The sequence below is a fragment of the Pituophis catenifer genome, unplaced genomic scaffold, assembly GCF_029215685.1.
Source record: "Pituophis catenifer annectens isolate HBS135680 unplaced genomic scaffold, rPitCat1.0.hap2 SCAF_2, whole genome shotgun sequence".
In the NCBI taxonomy this organism is placed as follows: Eukaryota; Metazoa; Chordata; class Lepidosauria; order Squamata; family Colubridae; genus Pituophis; species Pituophis catenifer.
Genome location: NW_027256882.1, coordinates 235,027,467 through 235,053,252, shown reverse-complemented (window position 1 = coordinate 235,053,252; position 25,786 = coordinate 235,027,467). Strand labels below are relative to the sequence as shown.

Below are 25,786 nucleotides of genomic sequence, written 5' to 3'. Positions count from 1 at the left end.
TAGTATTACTGAATAAAAATAGGCTCGAGAGAGTCAAGCATTCTTCATAAGCTATTCATAAGCCACAATTGCTAGCTTTAAATCTTCTTTAAAGATTTAAAGAAAAGACTTTTAGATTAAAGTATTACTGAAGGGAATGAATAGGTGGGAAGGAGGTTCTTGGAGAAAACATTAACAATTTGCGCAAGCAAATATACATTAGAGCAGAATAAACTGGAACTCCATTCAAAATGCAGCGATGCTTAGAGAAAAGGACAGGACAAAACAAGACAGAAAGTGGTCACCAGAAGCTCTGAATTAGTTGCACATTACAGATTTGCCCAAAATTTCATGCATTTCAGCAAATGAACTGACTCTTTTTGGAAAGAACTGGCTATTCTCCCAGTCACAGAAGCTGGGAAGTTAGTTTAGCCTCTGCAGTATTATTTATTACAGATGAGTTTGTCCTCAGTTGCTATTTTCATATGCTTTTTTTTGTTTGTGTTATGTTAATATGCATGTTTCTATCTTCTATTATTATATAAATGTATTAACTAGGTTTGCCACCCAGAGTCGCCTTGGGGAGAGGGTGATTATATAAATGGACACGATAAGTAAATTAGTATCCATCCCCACTGGTTTGCAAAAATAAAGCCTTAACATGGTTCAATTTAGGTGGATTATAATTAAAACATGGGGTTAAAGTAGCCTCTATGGAAAACAATTCAGAAGAGCAACCCGAATGTAATTAAAGTGCCTTATTTTTATGCTTTCTTTAAGAAAAATATGTATATGTATGATCAATTATGTATAAGAGAATATACATTTACATTATGTGTATAAGACATAAAAATTTAAAAAAAATTAAAAAAAGAAAAAAAGAAAACAATTCACAACTCAGATGCTGTTACTAGAAAGCACCAGTCTCACATTTCTGACTGTTGATCAGGATTTCCAAGAATTATAACACACTTTTTTTTTTAATTGTATGATTATCTGTGTGCCTTTGAGTCAGTGTTGACTATTGGACAAGTCCCTGTAGCTTTCTTGAAAAGATTTCAGAAGTGTTTTGCCATTGCCTTCCTCATAGAGGGAAGAAAGAATATGGGCCAAAGGTAACCTAATTGGTTTCATGGTTTCTGGGCCTGATGCCTTAACCACTATACCAAACTGGCTCTTATCATAAGCTGTAGATAAAAGTATATGTAAATATGTAGGCATCTTACTAATATATCCTATCTCACTGTCAGTAAAAAAACAATTATAAGCAAAGTATTATTTTATTTTTAATTTTGCTTTTCTCTTCTAATATCTGAAGAGGCTAAAATAAGTTTAAAATCAAAACCCTATTATAAGCAGTTAGAAAACAAAAAATAATATTATTATCAATACTAAAACCAATTGGTTTAATCTCTACTTAAGATAGTAGGGCAAATAAAAGTTGTTTCATCTAAATATGGTAGATTAATTTTATTTTGGAAAAAAAAACTTATGTCTCTTCATTTGATACATTCGCTGGTTCACTATATAATTCTGAATAAAATTTTAAAAATTGATCATTTATATCCATTGAAGTTTTATAGATTTGATCTTTCACCTCTAATAATTGGAATCATTGCCCTGTCTTGCTTTTATTTTAAACAATTTGTCAAGATCTTACCAGGTCTTTCATCATTCTCCCAATATCTCTGTCATAAACATGTTAACATAAATTCTGTCTGGTGTGATATCATAGTAATTAGTTCATATTTCTTTTTCTATATTTCTCTGTACAGAACTATAGATAAGCATCTAAGCATCTGTGCCCATAAATGTTTCAATTCATATTGAAATTGATAGAGGCCCAAACTAAAGAGAGATCTTTCTGGGGAAGGTCTGGTTGTTTAGAGTCAACATTATCTTGAGGGCAAACAATCGATGAACTTTCATGCAATGTTTTAAGTAGTGCTAGCAATTGTCTATCAAAGGTAACATCTCTAATTTGTTCCTGAATTTTTTGTTTCCTTGAAAAATTGCCAATTCCAGAAAGATCCCAGGCAGCTTACAATATTTTTAAAAATGCCTAATTTAAAAAGTGACATGGCTTCCCAGACAAACCAAGGCCAGTTCCAGGCCATGATGCAGTCCCACTGGAACAAGGCCCTCCGGCTCTTGGCACCAGCGGCACTTCCCTCCAGCCTTTGGCCAAAGCCCCACACCAGGAAGTTGAAGCAGATCCTGAGTCAGAATTTCTGCCCCCCTCCAACCCGCACAAAAAGACGGGAGGAGACTCTCTGCAACAACACAAATATTCAATGCACGTATCTGTCCCAGGGGCTGTAGTTTGGGGACCCCTGATTTAGTGCAATATAAAAAAATGCAAATAATTTTTCTGAGGACCACCAAAATTTTCTCGTGGACCACCAGTTGGTGACTGCTGTCTTATCCTATACCTGCCTGGCCTATTCCTCAGCAGTTATGCTTTTCTGTTCTTTTCAGTCCACTGGGTTCCAAAACAAGTATCTAGCAGCTTATTTATAATACTTAAGAGCCAATCAGAAGACATTTGGAAAGATTGGCCCTATCTCCTTTTTTAAATAGACAATAGAACAATAGAATAACAGAGTTGAGAGGGACCTTGGAGATATTCTAGTCCAACCCCCTGCTTAGGCAGGAAACCCTACACCACTTCAGACAAATGGTTATCCAACATCTTCTTTAAAACTCCCAGTGTTGGAGCATTCACAACTTCTGGAGCCAAGTTGTTCCACTGATTAATTGTTCTAGGGGAATATTGGAACAATAATAAGAGTTATTGTATTTGGTGGGATTTTTCAGTGTGAAGGTTATGACCATGAACAAAACCACCAAAATGAGTGAGTTTCACAACTCAAATGGGATACTGCTACTTCCTGAGGTTTTCCCTTCTTCAGTGGGGATATTAGCTTAGTAGCTTCAACTGAGATAACAGATGGTCAATCTGGAAAGTCCATCTGTGCTCTTTAGATTACAACTTCCCATGTGGAGGCAGAGATGGGAGCTGTGATTTTGACCCAACACCTTTCATATCCTTTTTTTTTCTTTTTTAGCAAAGCTTTATATTCTTTTGTCTTCTTTTGCTCATGAGTAATGGGCAGTCATTAGTCTAATATTAATTGCAAATTTTCAATTAAAGAGTTCTTTCCTTTTGCACATTCCTCATCAAACCATAGTTGGCTAACCTTCTGCTAGAGCTCATTTAATTTTGCAAATCAGTAAATGTAATAATAGTACAAACTGTGTTAAGAATCCTTTGGGGGGACTTTAATTAAAGAATTGTACAAACTGTCTCCCTTGCCAGATTTATATATAGATGTCTATGTTCTTTCCACCTTTTCAGTCCATTTTACACAAATTTATTTCATGATTTGAGGACTATTCAATGCAATAAAAAAATTTTAAGGATATATAATTTGCCCATTTGAAACCAAATGTAAATCTAAAGTCAAGTGGTCACTAAACCAACTCTGAAATTAAAGATCATATTTATCATTTCATGGGAATCTCACTCCCAGAAAGCATAATATCCAGATATATTATTCTCCCAGGTACCATTCAAGATTAACAAATCTAAGATATTAACCAATTGAGTCAGGCACTATTCTGCAAGTGAACTCCTCTGTCTCTGCAGTTACATATAAGAGAGTGGGCTAACATCTCTCTCTGGATTTAAAACAAGGTAAGAGTTACACTGTTCATAAAGCACATAAGCATTTGTACCAATCCTGGCATTAAATTCTTCATCTAGTTCAGTGGTGGGTTTCAAAAATTTTTACTACTGGTTCTGTGGGCGTGGCATGGCTTGCTGGGTGTGACTTGGTGGGCATGGCATGGCTTGGTGGGCATGGTTTAGTGAGCGTGACAGGGGAAGGATACTGTAAAATCTCCATTTCCATCCCACTCCAAGGGAAGGATACTGCAAAATCCCCATTTCCTCCCGATCAGCTGGGACTTGGGAGGCAGAGAATAGATGGGAGAGGGCAAGTCAGAATTTTTACTACCGGTTCTCTGAACTACTCAAAATTTCCGCTACCGGTTCTCCAGAACTGGTCAGAACCTGCTGAAACCCACCTCTGACCTAGTTATCACCAGGACCTTTGGCAGCTGTTTATTAATGATGCTACATACGTTTCTAATTGATGCCTTTTTCTCTCAGTTGTTTTTGTAAGAGCTGAAGAGGAAAATAAATATTTATAACTGTAACGTAGCAAAATCTAAATTGGAAATTTGTAACCATAGCAAATGGGCTGTATAGATTTTCAGTTTGGTCGCTGATGATCTAATTCTGAGACAAATACATAATTCTTCACTTCTGTTCTTCCTCTTTCTAGATGCAGTAGCTTTGAGAGATTATGCAGTATAATTATCAAGCTCTGTTTCCTTGGTAAACTATGGGTAGTTCCTGTAAATGTTTTCATTATCAATTAATGGGCACTCTCAGATAATTCGTTGAAGAGGATACCTCAAAAGAAGACATGATCTGATCCTCAGATGGGACTTGGATGTAAGGTGACTTCCCCTGTCCAGGATAAGTGGTTATATGCTTAGGGATTGGTGTTACTGTCCCTACTTCAGCTTCCTGAGACTTCCATATTGTACTTGCCACAGAATTTGACATAGGAATAATCTCCAGAGACGTCATGCATGTTTCCTCTGATGGGCGCTAGAATAAAATCAGTAAGATCCTTTTCAGAACTTCTTGATTCCATTTCTCTTTTATTAATCCATTCTGTAGCCTCTCTTTCCACATCGCATTTTATTTCCATCAAGATCTCTTTTTGTTGTTCCTTGCTTTGAGGCTGAATGTAATCTTGCATCTCTTCATTGCTGCTCTGTTTAAGATCTTGGTTAATGAGAGAAATGCAGGTTTTAATTGACTGGAAATTAACTGTTATGTTATGTGACCAGCTATATTTTCATTATCCTTCTGTGGTGAATAATTATGCAGGGGTTCAATTGCTTTGCATATTGCGTAGATACCTTGCCTGAGTTCATCAGTTTTTTTCTAGATTGTCCACTGGTTCCTTCTTTGGCATCAAGACAACAATTTTAAGGAGTTGTGTTCAAATGAGCCCAGGCATGATTCTCTTTTGTTGCTAGTTGGGGGTATCTAGTTCCTGTTCCAACACAATCATAGACAATGGGGAGTACTTGGATTGCTGTTCATGCCTGACTTCCCAAGAAGCATTGAATGCTTATACTTAAAGGTGGTGGGTTTTTTTCCTTTGCTTGGAAGAATCATTTTGCTTTGAATACACATTTTGGAAAGCTATCAAAAATGGCCAACCCTATCTTCAGTAGGGTTGTAGCCCGTACTGTATACAATCATTAGCAAAAGTCTTTTCTTCCTTTTCTAGTTTGGCAACCACTCCAATTGTTTAATTGCTTAAGTTCAAATGAATATATTCTGCAATTCAGAAGTTGCTTAGAAAGTAAATAATGAGTCCCTTAAATGGCCGCTTTCCTTTGTCTTGATAAAAGTGATGTTTAATGCTATTTGGTTTGGTTGTAAGAAGTAGGAATTTCTCCCATCCCCTTCAGGGATTTGGTACATTTTAATCAAAGGACTCAGTGCTCTTTTGTTAATAATCAGGATGTTAGAATGTTTACCTTTGGGAGCTAGTTTGGATCTTCATTATGTGGCTTACCAAAACTTCACATACCTATTTCAGCTCATCTACATTCCTACAGATTACTGCCATTTGCTCAAACATAGCTGTCACAGTTCCAACAATTAAAAGGCATTGCTCATCCACAAAATATTTTCATGGAGTTCTTGTAAGGTCATTTTGTCATTTTTGAATGGTTTTTATCTAGTTTTTCAGCATGTTCTTTAGAGAATCCAATACCCATATAGATACATCAATCCTCATTTCAAAAATACTGATTTAAAGATGATAAAAAGGAATGTATTGTAGATTATTCTACATATTAGAGAGAGGTTCTTGCTGCAATGTCTCAAATCTATTAGCAAAATTCCAAACATTAGAATCACTTAATCCACTTAGGTTACTTACAAGTTTCTTTGCTGTTAACCACTCATTAATTTTCACTTGCTTTAGATCAGAGGTCTTGTGATCCTTAAGACTTGTGGAGAATTCTGGGAGTTGAAGTCCACACGTCTTAAAGCTGCCAAGTTTGAAGACTTTGGCTTTAGGTGATTGAAGAAGATTCATAGCACCAGACCTGGTCCTATGCAGGGGTGAAATCCAGCAGGTTCTGACATGTTCTGGAGTACCAGTAGCGGAAATTTTGAGCAGTTTGGTAGCAGAAATTTTGAGTAGTTCGGAGAACCAGCAAATACCACCTCTGGCTGGCCCCAGAGTGGGATGGGAATGGACATTTTGCAATATCCTTCCCCCAGGAGTGGGGAGGGAATGGGGATTTTGCAGTATCCTTCCACTGCCATGCCCACCAAGCCACGCCCACCAAGCCACGTCCACAGAACTGATAGTAAAAGAAATTGGATTTCACCACTGGTCCTATGTCTCTTTTTCTGATGATACTTATTAGCATTCCAAATTGAATGTTGTTAAGGAGAGAAAGCTTTTCACTCTCCTTTGCAATTAAGCAAATAATAGGAAGCACAATGGAGAACAATACACAATGCAAAATGAAAAGAGGCAAGAATGTCTGGCTGCTACTGACATCTTGTAAAAACAAACAATACTTTCCTGAGATGTAATTGATTAGAATGCTTTTTTTTTTTTTAATGAGCAAACAATGGAATAAACCAATGCTGTAAAAGCTTGTTTTGCAACCAAATCATAAGTGGGATTTTTTAAGCGTTATGAGCAAATTGTGGAATATGTCAAATCAAACTAATAATTTGTGGGTGTATATGTGCCAAATGCATCTGAATCACTTTCACCTTGTCTCATGCTCTTTATATGATGGACCTTGTGTTCTAGATTATAAGGCTTCCTTTACAGCAGAATATAAAAAGAAAGAGAGCACATTATCAGTGATTCTCCTTGTTGACTAAAGGTGTTTTTTAGTGCTCAGGTATGTTCTTGTTTCATCTGTGCTTTGAAGACCTTGAACTAATCTATTGAAGGAGATCAAACACAGTATGAACACTGATAATCTTCAATAGATTACTTCAGAATCTTCAAAGGTGATACATTGTTTAATTAAGATTTTATATAGTGCTGGTATGCTAGTGCAGTTCTGATGCTAACATTACATAGCATCTTTCAAAAATTTGGGACAGCAATTCCCACAACTCCTTAATCTCACCATACTCCCTGGACTTCGTAGGATTAATTCAATGCATTTCAAGGGAACCAGGAACCTGCTACAGACAAATATCAGATCACTTGTCATTTCTCTTCCCAAATATACTTACTAATTCTCTAGGATCACCGGTTATGGGCTTGATGATGGAGACTGGAGAGACAATAGTAAATATTGTTCTATCTCCAATTGCAAAACAAAGGAAGCTGTAACTACTGGGCAGATGACAAGAGATAGCTATTCTTAGTGCTAAAGTAAAACCTATCATTAATATCCCCTGCAAAGAGGTGAGGTGATGTAATGGTTAAGATTAGTGGTGGGTTGCTACTGGTTTGCCCCAGATTGGGCAAACCAGTAGTGGCTGCTGGAGGCGCCACCCACCCGCCTGGACATCTCTGCACATGTGCGAGCACCCACCCACCCACTAGCAAACCGATAGCAACGGGATTTGAATCCCACTACTGGTTAAGATGTCAGTCTAAGAGCAGGAAAACTCAAATCCAGTGTCAGATATGGAGATTCATTGATGACTGGGACATTCTCTCTCGTAGCTCCTTGCATTTTATTTGTTTTCCCTGCTTATACAAATAGCTAGCTATATAATTTAACAAAATAATAATAAATGTTGTTTTCCCAGGTGGAGACCTGGTCTACCTTATCTGCAAAGTACATCAATAATACCTTAAACTCAGAGGTGAAATGCTCCCAGTTTGGACCGGATCGCCCGATACAGTAGCAATGGAGGCGGGTGGTTCGGAGAACCGGTAGCAAAAATCCCTTCCCGACGCCCATTGCCCAGCTGAGCTGCTCAATCATCAGAGGCTGTTTTTTTATTTTTAAAAGCATTTTTTCTACAACCTCTTTGGCCGAAAAAATGCTTTTAAAAGTAAAAAAAAAAAAAAAAAAGCTTCTGATGATCACAGAGCTCAGCTGGGATCATCAGAGGCTTTTAAAAGCATTTTCTCTACAATCTCTTCAGCCGAAGAGGTTATAGAAAAAATGTTTTTAAAAGGAAAATAAAGCCTCTGCCAATCAGCAAGTCAGCGGGGATCGTCAGAGGCTTTTTTTAAAAAAAGCTTCTGCTGATCAGCCAAGTCAGCTGGGATCGTCAGAGGCTTTTAAAAGCATTTTTTTGCAACTTCTTCAGCCGAAGAGGTTGTAGAAAAAATGGTTTTAAAAGTTAAAAAAAAAAGTTAGCCACGCCCACTCAGTCATATTACCCCCACCACCACCAAGCCACGCCCACAGAACTAGTAGTAACAAATTTTACATTTCACCACTGCTTAAACTCCAGGAGGCAAGTGCAAACCAGCAGGAAAACCTTCAGCCCTGACCAAGAATGGAATGATGGAAGCATAGCACAAGAATATGGATTGCAATTTGAATTGGGGGAGGATGTCTCATCACAATATACATTTACCACTTTGGAAAAATAATATATTGAGCATCATGTGCCAGCTTTACAATTACCCACACGTGTGTGACCACAGTGCTCTAAAGAAGTTTACACTTAAAAAATCAGTGAAATAATTGACAACATATTGGGAGGTAGGCAAAACATATCAGTAGCCAACTACAAGAGCCACATAATTGGTACATATGAAATTTTGAATTGGCATTCATTTACAGATACTCAAAATTATATACATTGTGAACTATGTTTAAAACAAGGATTATTTTTCTTTGGCATGACAAATTTCCCTTCAATTTTATCGTAAAACAGAATTGCAACCACGAATCTTAACATTCTGTTTTTCAGGGTGTGTTTATTTTCATGCTAGGTAAGCCAATCTTTGAGGGCTATGCCTCAAAACAGACATAAAATATAAACATGACAATAATACATCACATTATGATTTAAAATGCTGCTTCACATCTATTGTGTAATTGATTTTACATTTTTATATTTTCTACTGTTTCCTTTAATCAGCTTCCTTTCATTTGCTCTTCTTTGGACCATGCTAACTGCTAATACTTTTTTTTTTTTTTTAATTCCATGCAAAAATTGAGAAACCACAAATTGGCTGTATTGGTAACATTTCTAGACAATTTTTATCACAGCAGCTTGACTGCAATCAGAAAAAGGCAAAAGTAATCAAGGTTAATGCTGCAGGGCCATCTGGGACAGGACATTTATCCAGCTTAAAAACTGTTTTCAGTGCGATGCTTTGCAAATTAAGACTGTCTAATAAACTCTTCAAGGGAAATATTACAAGTCCAGCCCAAATGATCAAACATTTGGATGCCACATAGAAAAAGAGAACACTCTTAGACACCTTCACTTCAGAGGGCATCAAGGAAGCAAATGAATAAATAGCATCACTCTGTAAAATCCGGTCCATTAGTATGTGCATTGTGACATAACATTGTTGTGGCTCCGTTGCCTGAGCCTGGGCTATCGACAGATGAGACTCTGAGAGTGAGGGAGAGGAGTTGGCAAGGCCTCCCTCTCCAGGACCCTCCTCTCTGGGAATGCCTCCGGAGGACACCGAAGGCCAAGAGATAGGCCCAGAGCCAAGCACATCCCCGCAGCCACAGGTGGACAGCGACAAAGGAGATAAGTGCTGGCTGGATCCTCGGCAGTGGCACAGGGAGAAGCGTGCGCAGCAGAGGGGAAGGCGTGCCAGAGATTAGCTGAGTCACTGGACCACACCCCACAGGGTATAAATGTGGGTGGGGTGGCTGGTTCAGTTTGTGACGAGCAAAAACTAGAAATAATCCATGATCTCTGCATTACTGGACTTCTGCCTGCCTTGTCGGACTGCATTTGGACTATTCCTTGTATTGCTGAAACTTTGCCTGCTTTATCGGAATGCTTGCAGTCTAATCTTTGTTTTGTGTGAGTAAAGTCTGAATTAACAGCTAGCCACTGGGTTGCTGCCAGCTTTATCTTCAAAGACTTTGTCGTGTGGCTTATTAACTCCGGGCCGTCTGTGGGGGTGCGTGTGTGGGACAGGACAGAACAAACATGGACATATGAAAGGATGAAGCTTGCACCATGCCAACACAGTAACACTTTCATTATTTTGAGACAGACAATGGTTTTGATCCTTCAAAAGCCTTTGGGTTTCTATCATCTATCTATCTATCTATCTATCTATCTATCTATCTATCTATCAGTGGTGAAATCCAAATTTTTTTACTATGAGTTCTGTGCGTGCAGCTTGGTGAGTGTGGCAGGGGAAGGATACTGCAAAATCTCCATTCCCACCCCACTCCAGGGGAAGAATACTACAAAAATCCCCATTCCCTCCCCACTTCTGGGGGAAGGATATTGCAAAATCTCCATTCCCAACCCACTCTGGGGCCAGCCAGAGGTGGTATTTGCCAGTTCTCCGAACTACTCAAAATAACTTATTCAACCATTGGTCATAAAAAAGTTACTTTTAAAAGTTAAGTTTGAGTTACTGCCTATTTCAAGATCACGTATTATCACCATTTGGGCTAGATCATCATCCCCAACTAAAAGTATTGATGCAGACTTCTGGCCAAGAAAAATACTATCCAATTCACTGCTGGCCATTTCATAAACCATTTCTGTAAGCAAGAACATGTCCAAGTTTGGGGGAAAGATAATAAGGATAACAATAACTCCAGGGGAAAATAATATAAAAAATGTACCAACCAAGTAGCCCAAAATCAGCACATAGAAGTATTCTGGACCTATCTGTGTTCACTACTACATCTCCAGTTCATCTATACCAGGGGTCAGCAATCTTAAACACTCAAAGAGCCAAAGGTCCTAACCGGAAACCCCCATTCAATTCTGGAGCTGACCAGAAGTCTGGTTCCCCCATCATAGTCTCCTCCTAGTGCTGCGTCCTTTTTCCTCTGCTGACTGGAAGTCCGGTTCCCCCACCATAGAGTCTCCTCCTAGCGCTGCATCCTTTTTCCTCTACCAGTTCTAACCGAAAGCCCAATCAATTGTGGAGCCGCAGCAGAGGGATGAAAGAGCCACATACGGCTCCAGAGCCACAGGTTGCTGACCTGTGTGTATATGGAAAGTATATGGAAATGCTATTGATTCTGTATGAATCCTTAAGCGAAGGCAAAGGGCATTAGCTTCACTATAATTCATGACTGTTCTGATCCATCTTGAAAATATGTTGTTGGTCTATTCCAAGCTATCTAAGGTGAAGTAAGTCCCTGGTTGGTTTCTCTCCAACTGCTAGAGCTTCAGAAATAGTTTCATGGAACAGCAAAAGAGGACTTCCCAATTAGGTTTGTGAAATGGTATCTTTTTAGAAGATGGGTTCAAGATAATCTGATTCACACAAAGTGTAAATTGTTTTAAATGAATCAAAATTGGTTGGGTTCCCCCAATGAAAAGCTATAAGCTAAGATTTTCAAAGTATGGAAGCTATATACATATAACTCACTATCCATAGGCAAATATGCCACATGTCTTAGCATGTTGTGTCTTAGCATGTTGTGAACTAGGCTTCTGTGTTGAACTAGTTCTAACTACAAATCAATACTGATTTTCTCTGAAGAAAAATGAGGAGGAGGAGGATTTCAACTATTCTTAAGGAGAACAATTTAGAAGTATTGTACTAGTGTTAAGATAAACAGACAATGCACACATGCAACTATAGCAGTGATTTCCTTAGGGTAGAATCATTTTCAAGTCAAACAAATTACCAATTACGTGTTTCCTCTTAACAGAATATGAAAGTTAAGTTTTACATTTCATTTCATAATCATAAATGAATTGATGATGTTGCTTTTCATGGTTCCCTCTGGACCTCTGTGGAAAACTACTGGGATCTCAGACACGATATGGATGACCCTTGATTTGCTGTGCCTAATATCCAATTCTAACATAATCAGGCCTACAGTACAGCCAATATGATATGCATTATGCATCTCCAAAGCAACTTTATTTGTGGGAGAGAGAATTCTCACACAATTAAAAGTAAATTGTCATAAACATGTAATATAACGGGCTTCTTCAGCACATTGCAACTATCTTAAGAGTTGCAGACCTCATTAACGAGACTGTTTTTTTACAACATAGTGAATTCCTGCCCCATTAACAATACCTTCGGGACTCTGTAAGCTCTTTAAAAGCTACTTGAATGAGTACTTTTTAAGTTCACATGCATATCCCATGCACAGTGCTACTTAAGCCCAAACCCTTATTATGGAGAATTATGTTATTCAATTTACAAAATACCCTTTCAACCTTTTTTATCATGCTCTTTTCCTTGGTGCTTTCCTGAGTTAAGCTAGGAAGGTGCAACTCTTCCTTCGTTGATGGTCACATTTGGCACTAGAGTAGTGTGTGAGTTGATTGTACTCCATTCTGCAAAATGAAATCAAGACAAGAGAAATTCCCCCCACACGTGATAAATATCTAAATATTCTTCCAAAAGAAGCCCAACAAAAGGATCTTTTCAAAAGATCTCAGGCTGTAGGATATTCAATCCTGCAGTTGTACCTTCACTCTGGCCCATCAATCTTCTTTTTGAGTTCATGTAACTGTTGCTTGGGATCATGTTTTCATGATAAATGGTTATTTGGCATGATTGTACCCATTTGTTTATAAGCATTCCAATAATAGTTATAATCCATTAATAATGCAGAGAGAACAAATGAGACTCATCTCTGAAACAGCTTGATCACGGAACAGTGTAAGCAGATGAAAAATAACAAATGAAAATAGCAATGGTCAATACAATTATGTGAATCCCATCCTCCCAAAATAAAAAATTATAATCAAATACGGACTATTAGTTATTAGTTAGACTATTAGTTACGGACTATGCTGAGATAAACAGTCATATAAGAAATATAAATAAATAAATGCCAGCTATTGGTGGCTGTGGTGTACAATGGCTTAATTTATAATGAAACAGTAATGATAACATTGAAACAATAATATAGTAAATATTTCCTTACTTCTCTAATGCGCTGTGAGCTATTCGTTCTTTTTCCTGTTTCTGTTTTTCTTTGTGCTTCTTCACTCGAATCTCCCATAAACCTCTTATGGCTGAAAAGTCAAATATTATCACCTGATGTCCCATAATGCTGGCATTAAGATTATCTGGAAAAAAAATAGTTTTATTTGAAAAGTGTCATGATAAGGAACAGGAATATCTTATTTAATACTAAGAAAGCCATTTTATTTAAGTAAATAAAATAACAAACAAAAACTAGCAGACTCCATGTCTTACAGTGTACATTGTTTTAAAATGCATAGTTATCTTTTTTTTTCAATCCTACAAGTGCCTGAATTGATTTATTCATTAAATGTTATTTATCATCCTACGCATGAGGAGAGGCAGCTTAATTTATGAACCAACTGTAACTTGGATTCAGACATATAAAGCAATTGATTTGGTCATCATCAAAGAGTGTGAAATTGGTAATAATTTTAGTTTATGTATTCAATTTTTTCAACCTGGGAGACTTGCCTGTCATGGGTTTTTATTTTGTAGCTTAGATGCTAAAATAATATGGATGATCTTAGAGAGCCATAAACTTTAACTGGAGTTAATCAGGATTGATAGTAAATATTATAGTAACTGGTGTAAGGCAGAATCTGATACATTGGCATTCATGATTTGGAGTCCAAGCTACATAATCTCTAACTATTGTGTTTCCCCGAAAATAAGACCCTGTCTTATATTTTTTTGAACCCCGAAATAAGCGCTTGGCCTTATTTTCGGGGAGGTCTTATTATTTTGGGGCACATGAGCAAGAGGTACTCCTCTTGCCATCTTACCTGATTTCCAGCTCTGCTTTTCTAATCCTAACCAGAGGAAATGGCGGGAATCAGCTGCGCATGCATTTAAATATATTCAGGGAGGGATTATTTTCGGGGAAGGCTTATTTTAGTGTATGCGCTCAAAAGCCCGATTGCGGTCTTATTTTCAGGGAAACACAGTATCATGTTAGTTGGGGATTACTTATATTAAAAACTCCAAAATGATTGACAACAAAGTAAAGTTGTATGTTTCAATTCATGAGATGAAGTGATATATGTATTCTACTTGCAATGTATACATTGGGGCGCAAGATGTTTGAAGTGTATATAACTTTCTTCTACATAAGCACTGTCTGCAAGTAATGCATTGGAAACCGATTCCTATTTGATTGACGACTGAAAAGATAATATATGCAGTTACATCCATCCATAAGTAGCAAGAGTGACTCTTTTCACACTATTAAAGCAGTTGGATCTTTCTCCAGGTTTACACAATTGCTTCATGGTATGCAGACTGCTAAAATTGTACTTGGGGTTGCTTGGAGAAGAAAATGCATGCACATTCTAATTTACACAGGAGAGACACATCTACCAGATCTGTACACATTTTTCTAGTCACTACTGATTTAAATTTAAATTAATTGCTTTCAAAGGTTGATGCTCATCAGTTGAGAAAACCAGTAGCAAAATTCCAGTTTTAATTGTCTAGGGGATTAATAACATCTCTGTTTCTGAAAAAGGCTCAGTGAGCTCTTTTACAACCAACAGATCCAGCCTTTCTATCTTGTCCAAAGACATGACCTCCAATAGAGTGTCATATTAGAGCTCTGAGACACTATTTCAATATTGAAAGTGACAAGCCAGAGATGTCACTAACAGTGGTAGAAGTCTAATAGTGAATTTGTTTCCGTTGCTTAGAATCAATGGCTGAAAGTGTCACTGTTTCCATGTGTATCAAGAAGAACAACTAATACATCTGGACTGAGCTTTTGTTATGCTTGCTCATTCATAAAATCATTCACCAAGCCAGCTTGCAGGAACTCTGATGTTAGGCAGAAGTCAGGAAGCCTTTCAAGAATAATTGCTTCAACCCAGATTTTTTTTTTTTTTTTTTTTTTTGCATATCTTGAAATTTCATTAGATGTTATCTTTATTAAAGTTAAATAGAGAGTCAGGAATTGTCAATCCAATGAAAGACAAATCATCCTTTCCCCCTTCATTTTCTTAAAGATTAGATATATTCATGGATGGGGGATTTTAGTCATTCTGACTATGTTCACATTTTAAAGACATTGTTCGCTTTCTGAATATTGGTTCAGTATGTTGGACAACACAGAATGAATAGTTTTTTCTTTGAAGTTATTCTTCTGGGATGTGTAGAACTTTTGAATGCAGGATTAAAAAGTGTCTTGCTCGTCTTCATTCATTTTTTCTACTAAATATTTTGTTGCTTTTCCATATCTTATTATCTTTCCACATTCTATCCCATCTGATTTTCACAGCCTTTCTTATTGTTATAAATAATTCTAATCTATGACCAATCTTTCTACAAGAGCAGTTAAAAGCTTTCTGCTTTGCAAGACATTTTGCTACTTCTTTATATCAGATTTATACCTCACTATAATCGTAATAAACTCTCAGTGACTCACAAATAACAACAATACCATAATCATAAACACTTAAAAATAAAATATATACAGATTTCACAGCAGATCATGGCAATAACCTCCAAATGCCTTCCTGAAAAGTTCAGTGTTCAGCTATTTCTGAAAGACAGAAGCAAATGAACCTCCCTGGGAGGCCATTCCAAAGAGACAGCTTTGAAATAGGAAAGCATCATCTATGGGCTTCAGGCTTCCTTACCTCCCAGAAATGGGAAACAGCTTGCTGCTTCTCCTAAAAGACCACAATGATCAGACCAACTCCAATTGAGAGATGTGATCCTACACATAATAAGGGATAAAGACTTGAAATTGCACCTGCAAGCTAACAGGAAGCCTGTATAGGGACCACAAAATCGGTGTGACATGAACCTACTGGCCATCACCCATTAACACCTGGACCATCATGTTTTGTACCAATTGAAACTTCTGGATGGTCTTCTAAAGATGTTCCATATAGAGTGCATTGCTATAATATAAACAAGCGAAGAGAGCAAGCCACCATAGAGCCTTCCACTCCAAGTAAGGTCACAATTTGATGCCCCAATTAAGCTGGGCCAAGGTCCCCGAGCATTGCCCCTACTGATCCAGCAGATTGGAACGGTTCCTTCACAGGAAGTACAACCCCGTCCAGAGACAACATGGGGAACATCAGTATATAACAGTAGCTTTGTCTTCGTAGGATGTTTTAATCCGAATCTATTCTCTCCCATCCATGGTAAAATTTGTGCTATTGATTTTAAGGGTACCTCTCCCCTTTTGTTTATTTTCCCTTTGCTGTGTTGAGAAGGTATCTCGTTTTCCTGATTATGATTGTTTCAATTGATATTTTATTGTTTTAATCATTATTAGCCATTTTAAGAATTGTATGGTCTGGGATATTGGTTTTTTTTTTTTAAAGATACATTGATATATCTTAAACATATATTGTTGCTTGAAACAAAGGGCCCTCCCTCCCCTTAAATCTAACTGGGCTGGCAGCATATTTCAATACTGTTTGCAGACCAGCACCCTTCATTAAGAATTTATATATTCTTAAATCTTAAATTTGAATTGGTATTCCCACATTTAACTTTATTTATTGGATACTCTGTTTTAATTTGTCTTTTAACTTTTGTATTTTCTCTTTCTTATTGTTGTGAGCCGCCCTGAGTCCTTCGGGAGAAGGGCAGCATATAAATCCAATAAATAAATAAATAATAAATTACACCCCAAAAATAAAAAGCTAATTTAGGAAATATAGGGCACTACAGCCATGAAGCACAACAGGTTGTTATAGTTGCTCTCCACTCCCAAGCATTTGCTAATGGAAGCTACTGCTTCAGTCTGGTTAATGATAGGGCCCATAATAAGAGATAATTAAAAATAAATGGGATTTTTTTCTCCATATTCCAAAAGATAGGCTAAAATTACCATCCCAAAGGTGCTTTTTCAAGAGGCAACTGAACTTTCTGGTTTTTCTTTGAAGACGTTTCACTTTTCATCCAAGAAGCTTCTTTAGTTCTTCTTGGATGAGAAGCAGAACATCTTCAAAGAAAAACCAGAAAGTCCAGTTGCCCCTTGAAAAAAAGCACCTTTGGGACAACCAGAAACCTGGATGACTGAGAATCTCCATAGACATACCATAAGTTATATTTCACACTTGTCATATTTATGGCAGTGGTGAAATCCAATTTTTTTTTACTACTGGTTCTGTGGGCATAGCATGGTGGGCGTGGTGTGGCTTGATGGGCGTGGCAGGAGAAGGATACTGCAAAACCTCCATTTCTACCCCACTCCAGGGGAAAGATACTGCAAAAACCCCATTCCCTCTCCACTCCTGGGAGAAGGATATTGCAAAATCTCCATTCCCACCCCACTCTGTGGCCACCCAGAGGTGGTATTTGCCAGTTCTCTGAACTACTCAAAATTTCCACTACCAGTTCTCCAGAACCTGTCAGAACCTGCTGGATTTCACCCCTGTTTTATGGCTATTCTATAACCCCCTCAATTAGTACCAATACTAAGTTGCATGTTACTTCAAATATACTGTAATAGCATGTGCTTCAGAAATAGTAATATTTACTTATGCTTTCATTGTTTATTTTATGCTTGTTATAGTATAAAGTATCTATGAGCTTATAACAATATCATAAAGGGATAAACACATTACAGCATTATGCCTAATATTTGCAGAGATTGTTTATTGACAAAGGTGTCAGCTCCCAGCAAGAGACAATTGGCAATTTATTATTCTAGACATGCATGCAAGCAAAATATTATGCAGTGGTATAATATGTAACTAGAAAAATAAGGGGGAAATATATTTTGAAGTATCCTAAGAAGACACTAAAATGAGCAACCTTTTTTCCCCCAACTGGTATTTGTTAAATTTAAAAAACTGACCAACTCCATAAAGACTTTGGGTAGCAAATAACATTAAAAACTTAAGAATCAGTAAAGCAAAGTACAGAACGATGTATATCCAGAAGAGGAAGGATTCCAGGTAACAGCTCTCCACACACACACACAAACCTAGCCATAACAGGCCTATGAGCCACCTTAAAACAAAGTTCCATGGGAAAAAGCCAGGCTATCAAAAACCTTTTAAACACAGCCTGAATGGGAACCATGCATTTGTCTGGGAAGATGCTGTTCCAGAAGGTAGTGAGGCTGTGATCCAATGGTGAAATTCAAATTTTTTTAGGCGTGGCTTGGCGGGCATGGTATGGCTTGATGGGTGTGGTTTGGTAGGCGTGGCAGGGGAAGGATACTGCAAAATTTCCATTCCCACCCCACTCTGGAGCCAGTCAGAGGTGATATTTGCCAGTTCTCCGAACTACTCAAAATTTCCACTACCAGTTCTCCAGAATCTATCTATACCTGCTGGATTTCACCCCTGCTGTGATCTGCTTCCTGAATCTGTTAGGTGAAATTTTTGGTAGGTAGGACCTGAAATATGCAGCCTGTGGTTGATCATTTGGAGGATGGAAGTCAAATTCAGGGCCATTTTTCGGATGAGTAAAGTGGATATTCTGTTTTTAAACTGTTTGGGTGTTATTTCCAAAAGGACATAATACAATGACTACCTAAAGAAGTCATTGTAACGGAAATGGCTGTTCTGACCTAGGCTTCACCAAATCACAAAACAGACTCCTTGTCCTGGAAAAAAACCCTTTTTATTTGGCTAATGTGAATTCCTAGCATTCGCATCCAGCAAAGTCCCGGCAAACAGTCTTTCAAGGGTGAATTGCAACAACAGACCTTATCAGTCCTTGGATAGTTGCCAGGCCAATAGTTTCCAAGTGCAACACTGTACAATGAAATATTTGGCAAGGAGTTTCTGTGGGGCACGAACTCAGGTAAGCAAATCTTCACACTAACAAGCAAACTAATTGTCTCCTGCAAACACTACTCCTCTTTTGCTCCTATTTATTCCCTATGGGAGGGGCCATTTAGCGTCCCCTTGTGCCTTTACTCCCAAGTCGACCCCTGTTCCTTAATTGTTCCTGTCTCCTGACAGCTCTGTGCATGCGCACATCGGGAACAGGCACCAGCTGTTCTTCTGCCCCACTTATCTCTGACTCTGAAGGTAGCTGATAACTGTTGGATGGCCCTGGCCCCATCTCTGCCTCCGACACAGAGCATTCATCAGAGCCTTCCCCAGACTCCAGGACTGGCCCATGTTCCTCCCCAACTTCTTCACTGTCTGAGTCTGCTGCCAGCTCCGCTGGCCACTGGCAGGCCACAACAATGGCAGATAGCCTGACACTTCTCTAAAGTTGCACTGCAGATTCAGATATATTTCCCTTATAATAGGACAGTCAACACAAAGCTGATGCTTTCACAAAGCATTAAGAAAAAATGATACAGCACATCAACATCTGGAATCAATATCCAGGCTGACTCTAAGCATGCTAGAACTCCCTATGTATGACATTGTTTATCACAATGTCTCTTTTGTTTGATCATTTCCTTATTATGGCTTATTATTATTATAGCTAGAGAAGGATCACAGAGGAATGATCATAGTTACAGACATAAAGGATATTTTTACAATAAAAAAATTGTTCTGAAATAAAATTGTGCTTCTTCTGAAGTGCCATTGGCTGGGGATAATGTAGACTTTTTTTGAATACATGTACTCAGACCATGGATTTTGTCATACTTCAGTTAAGAGGACATTCTTACTACTTCCTTTGCTGGAGTTATTTTTTTTTTTATCAGCTTTGTGTTTTATGAGAATGGTGTCCATATAACAGAGACTTCCTAAAGAGATATACAGAAACTTCCTAAAGAAAAATAATCATACATCACTTCCTAAAGAGAAATTATTACACTACAATGTGAAAAAATAGAAGGGCATGCCCATAACACTGAGCAATTCTTCTGCGTGCCTAAGCATTTGCATTCTTATTGGTGTAAAGGAAGTTATGGGCAGGCTAGCTTCCTGTTATAGGTCCTTTATTTTGTGTTCTGTTCTATCAACTGCCCTCTGACTGTTTTATAATTTATCATTTTCATTAGCAGCTCATAAATAATCAACCAGGTCTCTTCTAGCAAAGGAAGATCTTGTTTTACTTGTATGTACAAGTAAAACAAGTACAAGAACATCTGGATGGATCCTTTTTGTCTAGCTTGTTGTGGTATGGAAGGAATTGTTAGTAAGCCAGGAATATATTTTCCCTTCCTTTTGGATTTTTTTTTCTACCATTTGCATTTTGAATGGAAGAACAATTAACTATAGTCTCTATGTATCTTAAAGTATAGCCATGCAAAGCTTGTTGGCAAATATCACTTTTTTAGAGAACATCTGTTTAGGTCATGGCGTATTTCTCTTAAGTAATGCCTGATTGTAGTATTGTATGTCTCTGTAATTTATTTGTCATGAGAGATTATGAAACTGGGTCTATTCACAATATCTACAAAGAAAGCAAAGATTCCAAACTGAAAAGATAGGGTCTAAGACTATAAAAAACAGAGAAAAGGAAACTACAATGGCATCATGAATGACAAAGGTCTGTATGTGGAGTTTATAGTAAGGGGTAATTTTAGCTTTAGTAATGCCTGTTTACACATGAAAAATTTACCAAGCCTCAGTCAATGCTCTCATGTTTAACACAATGAGCTAGATTTATTCCTTTAAGAGTTTCAACAGATTTATGCAAGAAATGAGTCAGTGCATCAACTGTGAAATTCATTGCTTTTGCAAAACCCTTTTCTGCTTCTTAAAGCTTATGAAAACCAGAGAATATACACATTTTCAAAGGAGCTGCTACCATTTTCATAATTGCTCAATTTAAAATGGTGTTTTATTCAACAGACAGCTACCAGGTGTCACATCAGAAATATTTCTATTCCCAGGATGATGTGCTGTTAAGGATTTCAGAAACAGAATATGTATTATACTGATTGGTCCTGATATTATTCCTTTTTTTTTTTTGTAAGCTTTTTGCAGTCCGCATATTTTCCACAATTTATTAATACAGTAGGAAGCCCACATAGTTAATTCAACATCCTTTGATTCAGAGGCTGGTGTTCTTTTTGAATAATGAAACTTTTGTACATGATTAACTTTCTCAAAGTTGAACTTCCAAGTCTAATTTAGCATAATTATAACTCTAATAAAGTGCTGTTCTAGATTATCACACATTAAAACCCAAGTCTTCTCGGCAGATGGAAACATGGCATTGCACCTCCAAAAGTAAGGAAATAAATATTCATTGGTATTAGCATTAATATGGCCTTGAATTTGACTAGTCTAAGTAGTCTAAGGATTAGTGAAGTAGATTGATCACAGAAAAAAGTTATTTATTTAAAGAAATAGTAAAGATCGGCAAAACCAGCTACATCCTATCAGGAAGTAAATCTGTGGGCACTAGAATCTCTGTAGGCACTTGTATATATGTGTTTGTGTGTGTCTCTGTGTGTGAAAAAGAGAGTGAATGTGTGTGCATGTGTGTGTGCATAAGCAGATACATGCAGACCTTGGTAACAAAGAGACTGAGATTAGCAATCTCAAGACAAAGAGCAGGCAGAATGAAAGGCAAAGAGGAGATACAGAATTAATTCCTAACCTTATCCACAGCTTGCAGTCCCTTGTGAGGTGCTAAGCATCAGTGCCACTAATGCCAAATTTCCAACGAGATATTACAGGATTCATGAAGGAAAATTATCTCGTCATTAAGGTTCACTTGAGAGCTGCAGTTCTTTGTACTGTCAAGTCTAAACTCCTCACAGAGATGCTAATTAATATCTTTAATTATGGATTAAACAGTGGTTGATATGAGAGGCTTTCTTGTATCCCTCTTGCTCTTTCAGCATTACTGTAATATCTTTGCCACTGGGCTGAGGGATGTAAAATGACAGATTCCCACCTCTTTTTCTTTTCCATGAACTGGCAATCATCTTCTGCAAATGGATTCTGCCTTCTGCGAGATAACTGAAGAATTTTAATTTTATTAAATATTTAATTTTATTGAGCAAAGTTTAATACCAATATGTATAACCTGAGGGCAGCTTGGCCTATACTCAAGTAAACACTTGATTAGCAGCCAGGTCAGAAGTTGAAGTTTTCCGAAAGCCAGCTGGCTCTTCTGAAATTGTCACGATGCAGCATGACAAGTGTCAGATTAAAAACTACAGAACAGGCCAAGCAAGCATCCTCTGGCAAACAAAAGTGGTTATGCTTCATTAGAGCAGAAGTAAGACAGAAAGTGCCAATCTCATTTCTGGTAAGATATTATGAAACTACAAAGAATAAAACACCTGCTTGACATGCTGGCGTGTTTACCTATTTAATTCTGAGTTTCCTTGTTCCTGTGACAAAAGAATGGATGCAGACAGACTGGAAAGTTAAAATAGGCTGGGACCCATGTACAGGCTGCATGTTTCTGCTCTGGGATCAACTGTGGGTATCTGATTCTGGAAAGATGTCTTTTTTCTGCTTTTACACAAGATCAAGAGTGGGAAACTATGGCAACTTTATGACCTGTGGACTTCAATTCCCAGAATTCCCCAGCCAGCCTGGCTGGCTGGGGAATTCTGGGAATTGAAGTCCACAGGTCATAAAGTTGCCATAGTTACACACCCCTGCACTAGACTTCTTCCTATAAGCATGGGAATGGGAAACCTACAGAAAACATGTTCCACTCTACCACTGGTTGGGGTTCAGCTTTTGGCATGAGAAGGAAACCCATAACTTCACAACAGAGAATATAAAAAAGGATCTAGTGCACAATAAAACCTAGCTCATCTATTAAGACTTGAAAAATTAAGTACACGATTCAGTTCCAGTTGCTGATTCTGAGGGAAGATTCTTCAATCTCACCAGTTTAAGAGATTGTGGTACAAGGAAGGTGAGGCACATAGCCCATAACTTTGGCCACCATTGCCTCCTGCCTTCTCAAGGCAGAGTGGTTCTTTGCCTTGTAACAAAGACTGATAGCAATAGCAATAGCACTTAGACTTATATACCGCTTTACAGTGCTTTATAACCTTGTCTAAGTGGTTTACAGAGTCAGCATATTGCCCCCAACAATCTGGGTCCTCATTTTACCAACCTCGGAAGGATGGGAGACTGAGTCAACCTTGAGCCTGGTGAGATTTGAACTGCCAAATTGCAGGCAGCCGGCAGACAGCAGAAGTAGCCTGTAGTACTGCACTCTAACCACTGCGCCACCACAGCTCATGATGATGTTGAGGAAGTGCAACTTGCCAGCATATCCCAGCATCAGCCTTATAATGATACTGGTTACAATAAGCAAACATACGTCCCAGAGTTATAATCAAATAGTAGTCATCCCCTTGGACTATTTGCTTCAAATGCCTTAGGCTGAGGCTAAGCTTGTTCCAGTCAAGTTCAGTCTTGAATACAGATGTTCGTATTTGTTTCTGAATATTTTCTCTGATGCCATTTGTCCCAACATAGACTATAATAGCTCTTAGTCCTGCAGACAGTTTAACAGGGCCTTTCAAATGTGTTAAAGATTCAGGGCTGGCACAGCACACTGTAGGTGTTGAAAATGCAATTTTGTTAGGAAAAAGCTTTTGTGAGTTTTGAAGTCATACTGTATATCACAGCTTTAATTTTTTTATTTTTTTTTATTTTTTTATTTATTTGCTTTAATTTATATGCCGCCCTTCTCCGGAGATTCAGGGCGGCTTACAATGTGTTAAGCAATAGCCTTCATACTTTTGTATATTTATACAAAGTCAGCTTATTGCGCCCACAATCTGGGTCCTCATTTTACCTACCTTTGAAAGGATGGAAGGCTGAGTCAACCTTGAGCCTGGTGAGATTTGAACTTGCAGTTATTGCAAGCAGCAGATGTTAATAATAGTTTCACATATGACTGCATGATCCTTCCCATCTCTCCCACATCAATTTTTGTTCAAACAAAACTTTGAATCAATAGAAAAATTTGCACATCTGGAACTAATTCCACAGTATGTGAAACAAGAAAAACATTGTGTAACACAAGAAACAATCATTATTTTTCATATTCATTTTGTATAAAGGGAGAAAGAAACTACTGCAAACACATTACGGTGGATCAGATCAAAGATTTGTCCTGCTAATCTGTTGTCCTGCTTCTCATTCTGACCAAGAAGATGCCAATATGAAATATACTACACTGAGGTCAATAACACTATTGTTATATTCCAGCAACTGGTATTCACAAGATATGCTCATCTTAATAGCCATTAAGCCCCATGTGTCTCTCCAGTCTTAATATCATGAACGTTTAGTACATGTTTTCAACTAACATTTATAAGTGAAAGGAACCAGCTGATAATTTGGTGATCTCATACAATGTTTTGTAAAGGTTTTTATTTTTTCTTTCATGTACAAATATTTGGTTGATATAGTCCTGAGAAGCAGATATTCCATAACCTGTTAAATATCCCTCAACATTCTAACACACAAAGATAAAAGTCTTTCTTTCAAACCATTTTTTTTTTACAATAAATCTTTGTTGCTCCAATTTAGGTACCTAAGAGATACAGCAGTATCATCTTTGTTACTTGACAGGAAACAGCAGAATTAGTAGCAACAATTTTTACTTACTCTCAGATGAAACTGTTGAATAGCATGAGCCTTTTAAGCTATGCATCAGAAACATCTCATGCTTCAAAATTCATAATAGTCTGAGTTATGTTAAGGTATTTGTGTTGCTTCTCCTCTTTTTTCTTGCACCCAAACACATCTACATTTTGGCAGGAGCCAACCAGATCTAACAGCAATTAAGACATTTCATATATGATTCCTACAGATTTCAAGTTTCCTATTTTCAGTCATTATCCCGACAAATACTTACCTGCACCTAAGGATCACTTTTGTGCACAGCTCCTCAATGCACCTATGCAGTAAGTATGTTGGAAAACTCTGCGGTTGTTTACAGAAACATAGCTGTGGGTCAGTTCAATATCTCTATTTGTTTAAACCTGCCAGGATGCTAACGTTGCTTTCCAGATTTGCTAATGTTCTATATTTGTAATGTGCTAACTTGATCTGTGGCTTGAAAGCAGCCACGGACATAGAATGGCATGACAGAATATCAACACTCCTCAGCTTCACTTGGAGAACAGAATAGTACTTTCAATATGATAAGCCTCATACTTCCACTAGAGCTATAGAAATAACACTAGTCTGACCTACAAATCAAACATAATTTAAAATTATTTGGAAGCACTAGATATGGTACTCTCTAGATATGGCAGAAAAAAGAAAACAGGCTGTTTACTTTAGGAATAATATATTGACTGACAGGAGGGACATTGCAGAGCCCAAATCCCCATCTACAAGACACTCCAGCGAGGCAGGCACATGTTTTAAGAGAAAGGTTGACCTTCTGACCTTCCTGATATAGTCTCAAAGATTTTTGAAGGAACAGATCCAGCTGGTCTTTCCTGGCAGAACTTCATCTCTGAGGTAATTGCATTGCAATGTATGTGGAGAAGAGGTGCCAGGAATCCATGTGGTTAAAGGTCTGTTCAAGTAAACAATTTACTAAGGCTGCAATGGAAGGCAGTTGGAGAAGGCTCCCTTTTGGTTTGCTTATAGATCAGTGATCTGTAAAAGGGAAAAAGAGAGGCCATTTTGCTTTTACTACACAGAACCAGTGTGGTTACATTGTTGAATTGAAGCTGGGAGGCTTGGGTTCAAGTCCAACCTCAGCTATGGAATCTCAGTAGGTGATGT

The 25,786-nt window shown here is 37.8% G+C and overlaps 1 protein-coding gene across 2 annotated transcripts in view; it reads right to left on the bottom strand.

Annotated features, from left to right (window-relative positions):
* The window catches only part of LRRC2 (leucine rich repeat containing 2), an 87,165-nt gene extending 62,160 nt beyond the window's left edge, over window positions 1-25,005 (bottom strand). The window contains exons 1-2 of one of the 2 annotated variants that reach the window (XM_070938691.1): window positions 24,903-25,005; window positions 13,135-13,279 (exon numbers count right to left, since the gene is read on the bottom strand). In XM_070938691.1, the coding sequence (XP_070794792.1) occupies window positions 13,135-13,259 (125 nt within the window). In that variant the 5' untranslated portion in view covers window positions 13,260-13,279; window positions 24,903-25,005. Of the gene's footprint in view, window positions 1-12,673; window positions 12,692-13,134; window positions 13,280-24,902 lie in introns of those variants that run through there. The other variant, XM_070938692.1, reaches the window with a different exon arrangement.
* Between the last annotated feature and the right edge of the window lie 781 nt (window positions 25,006-25,786).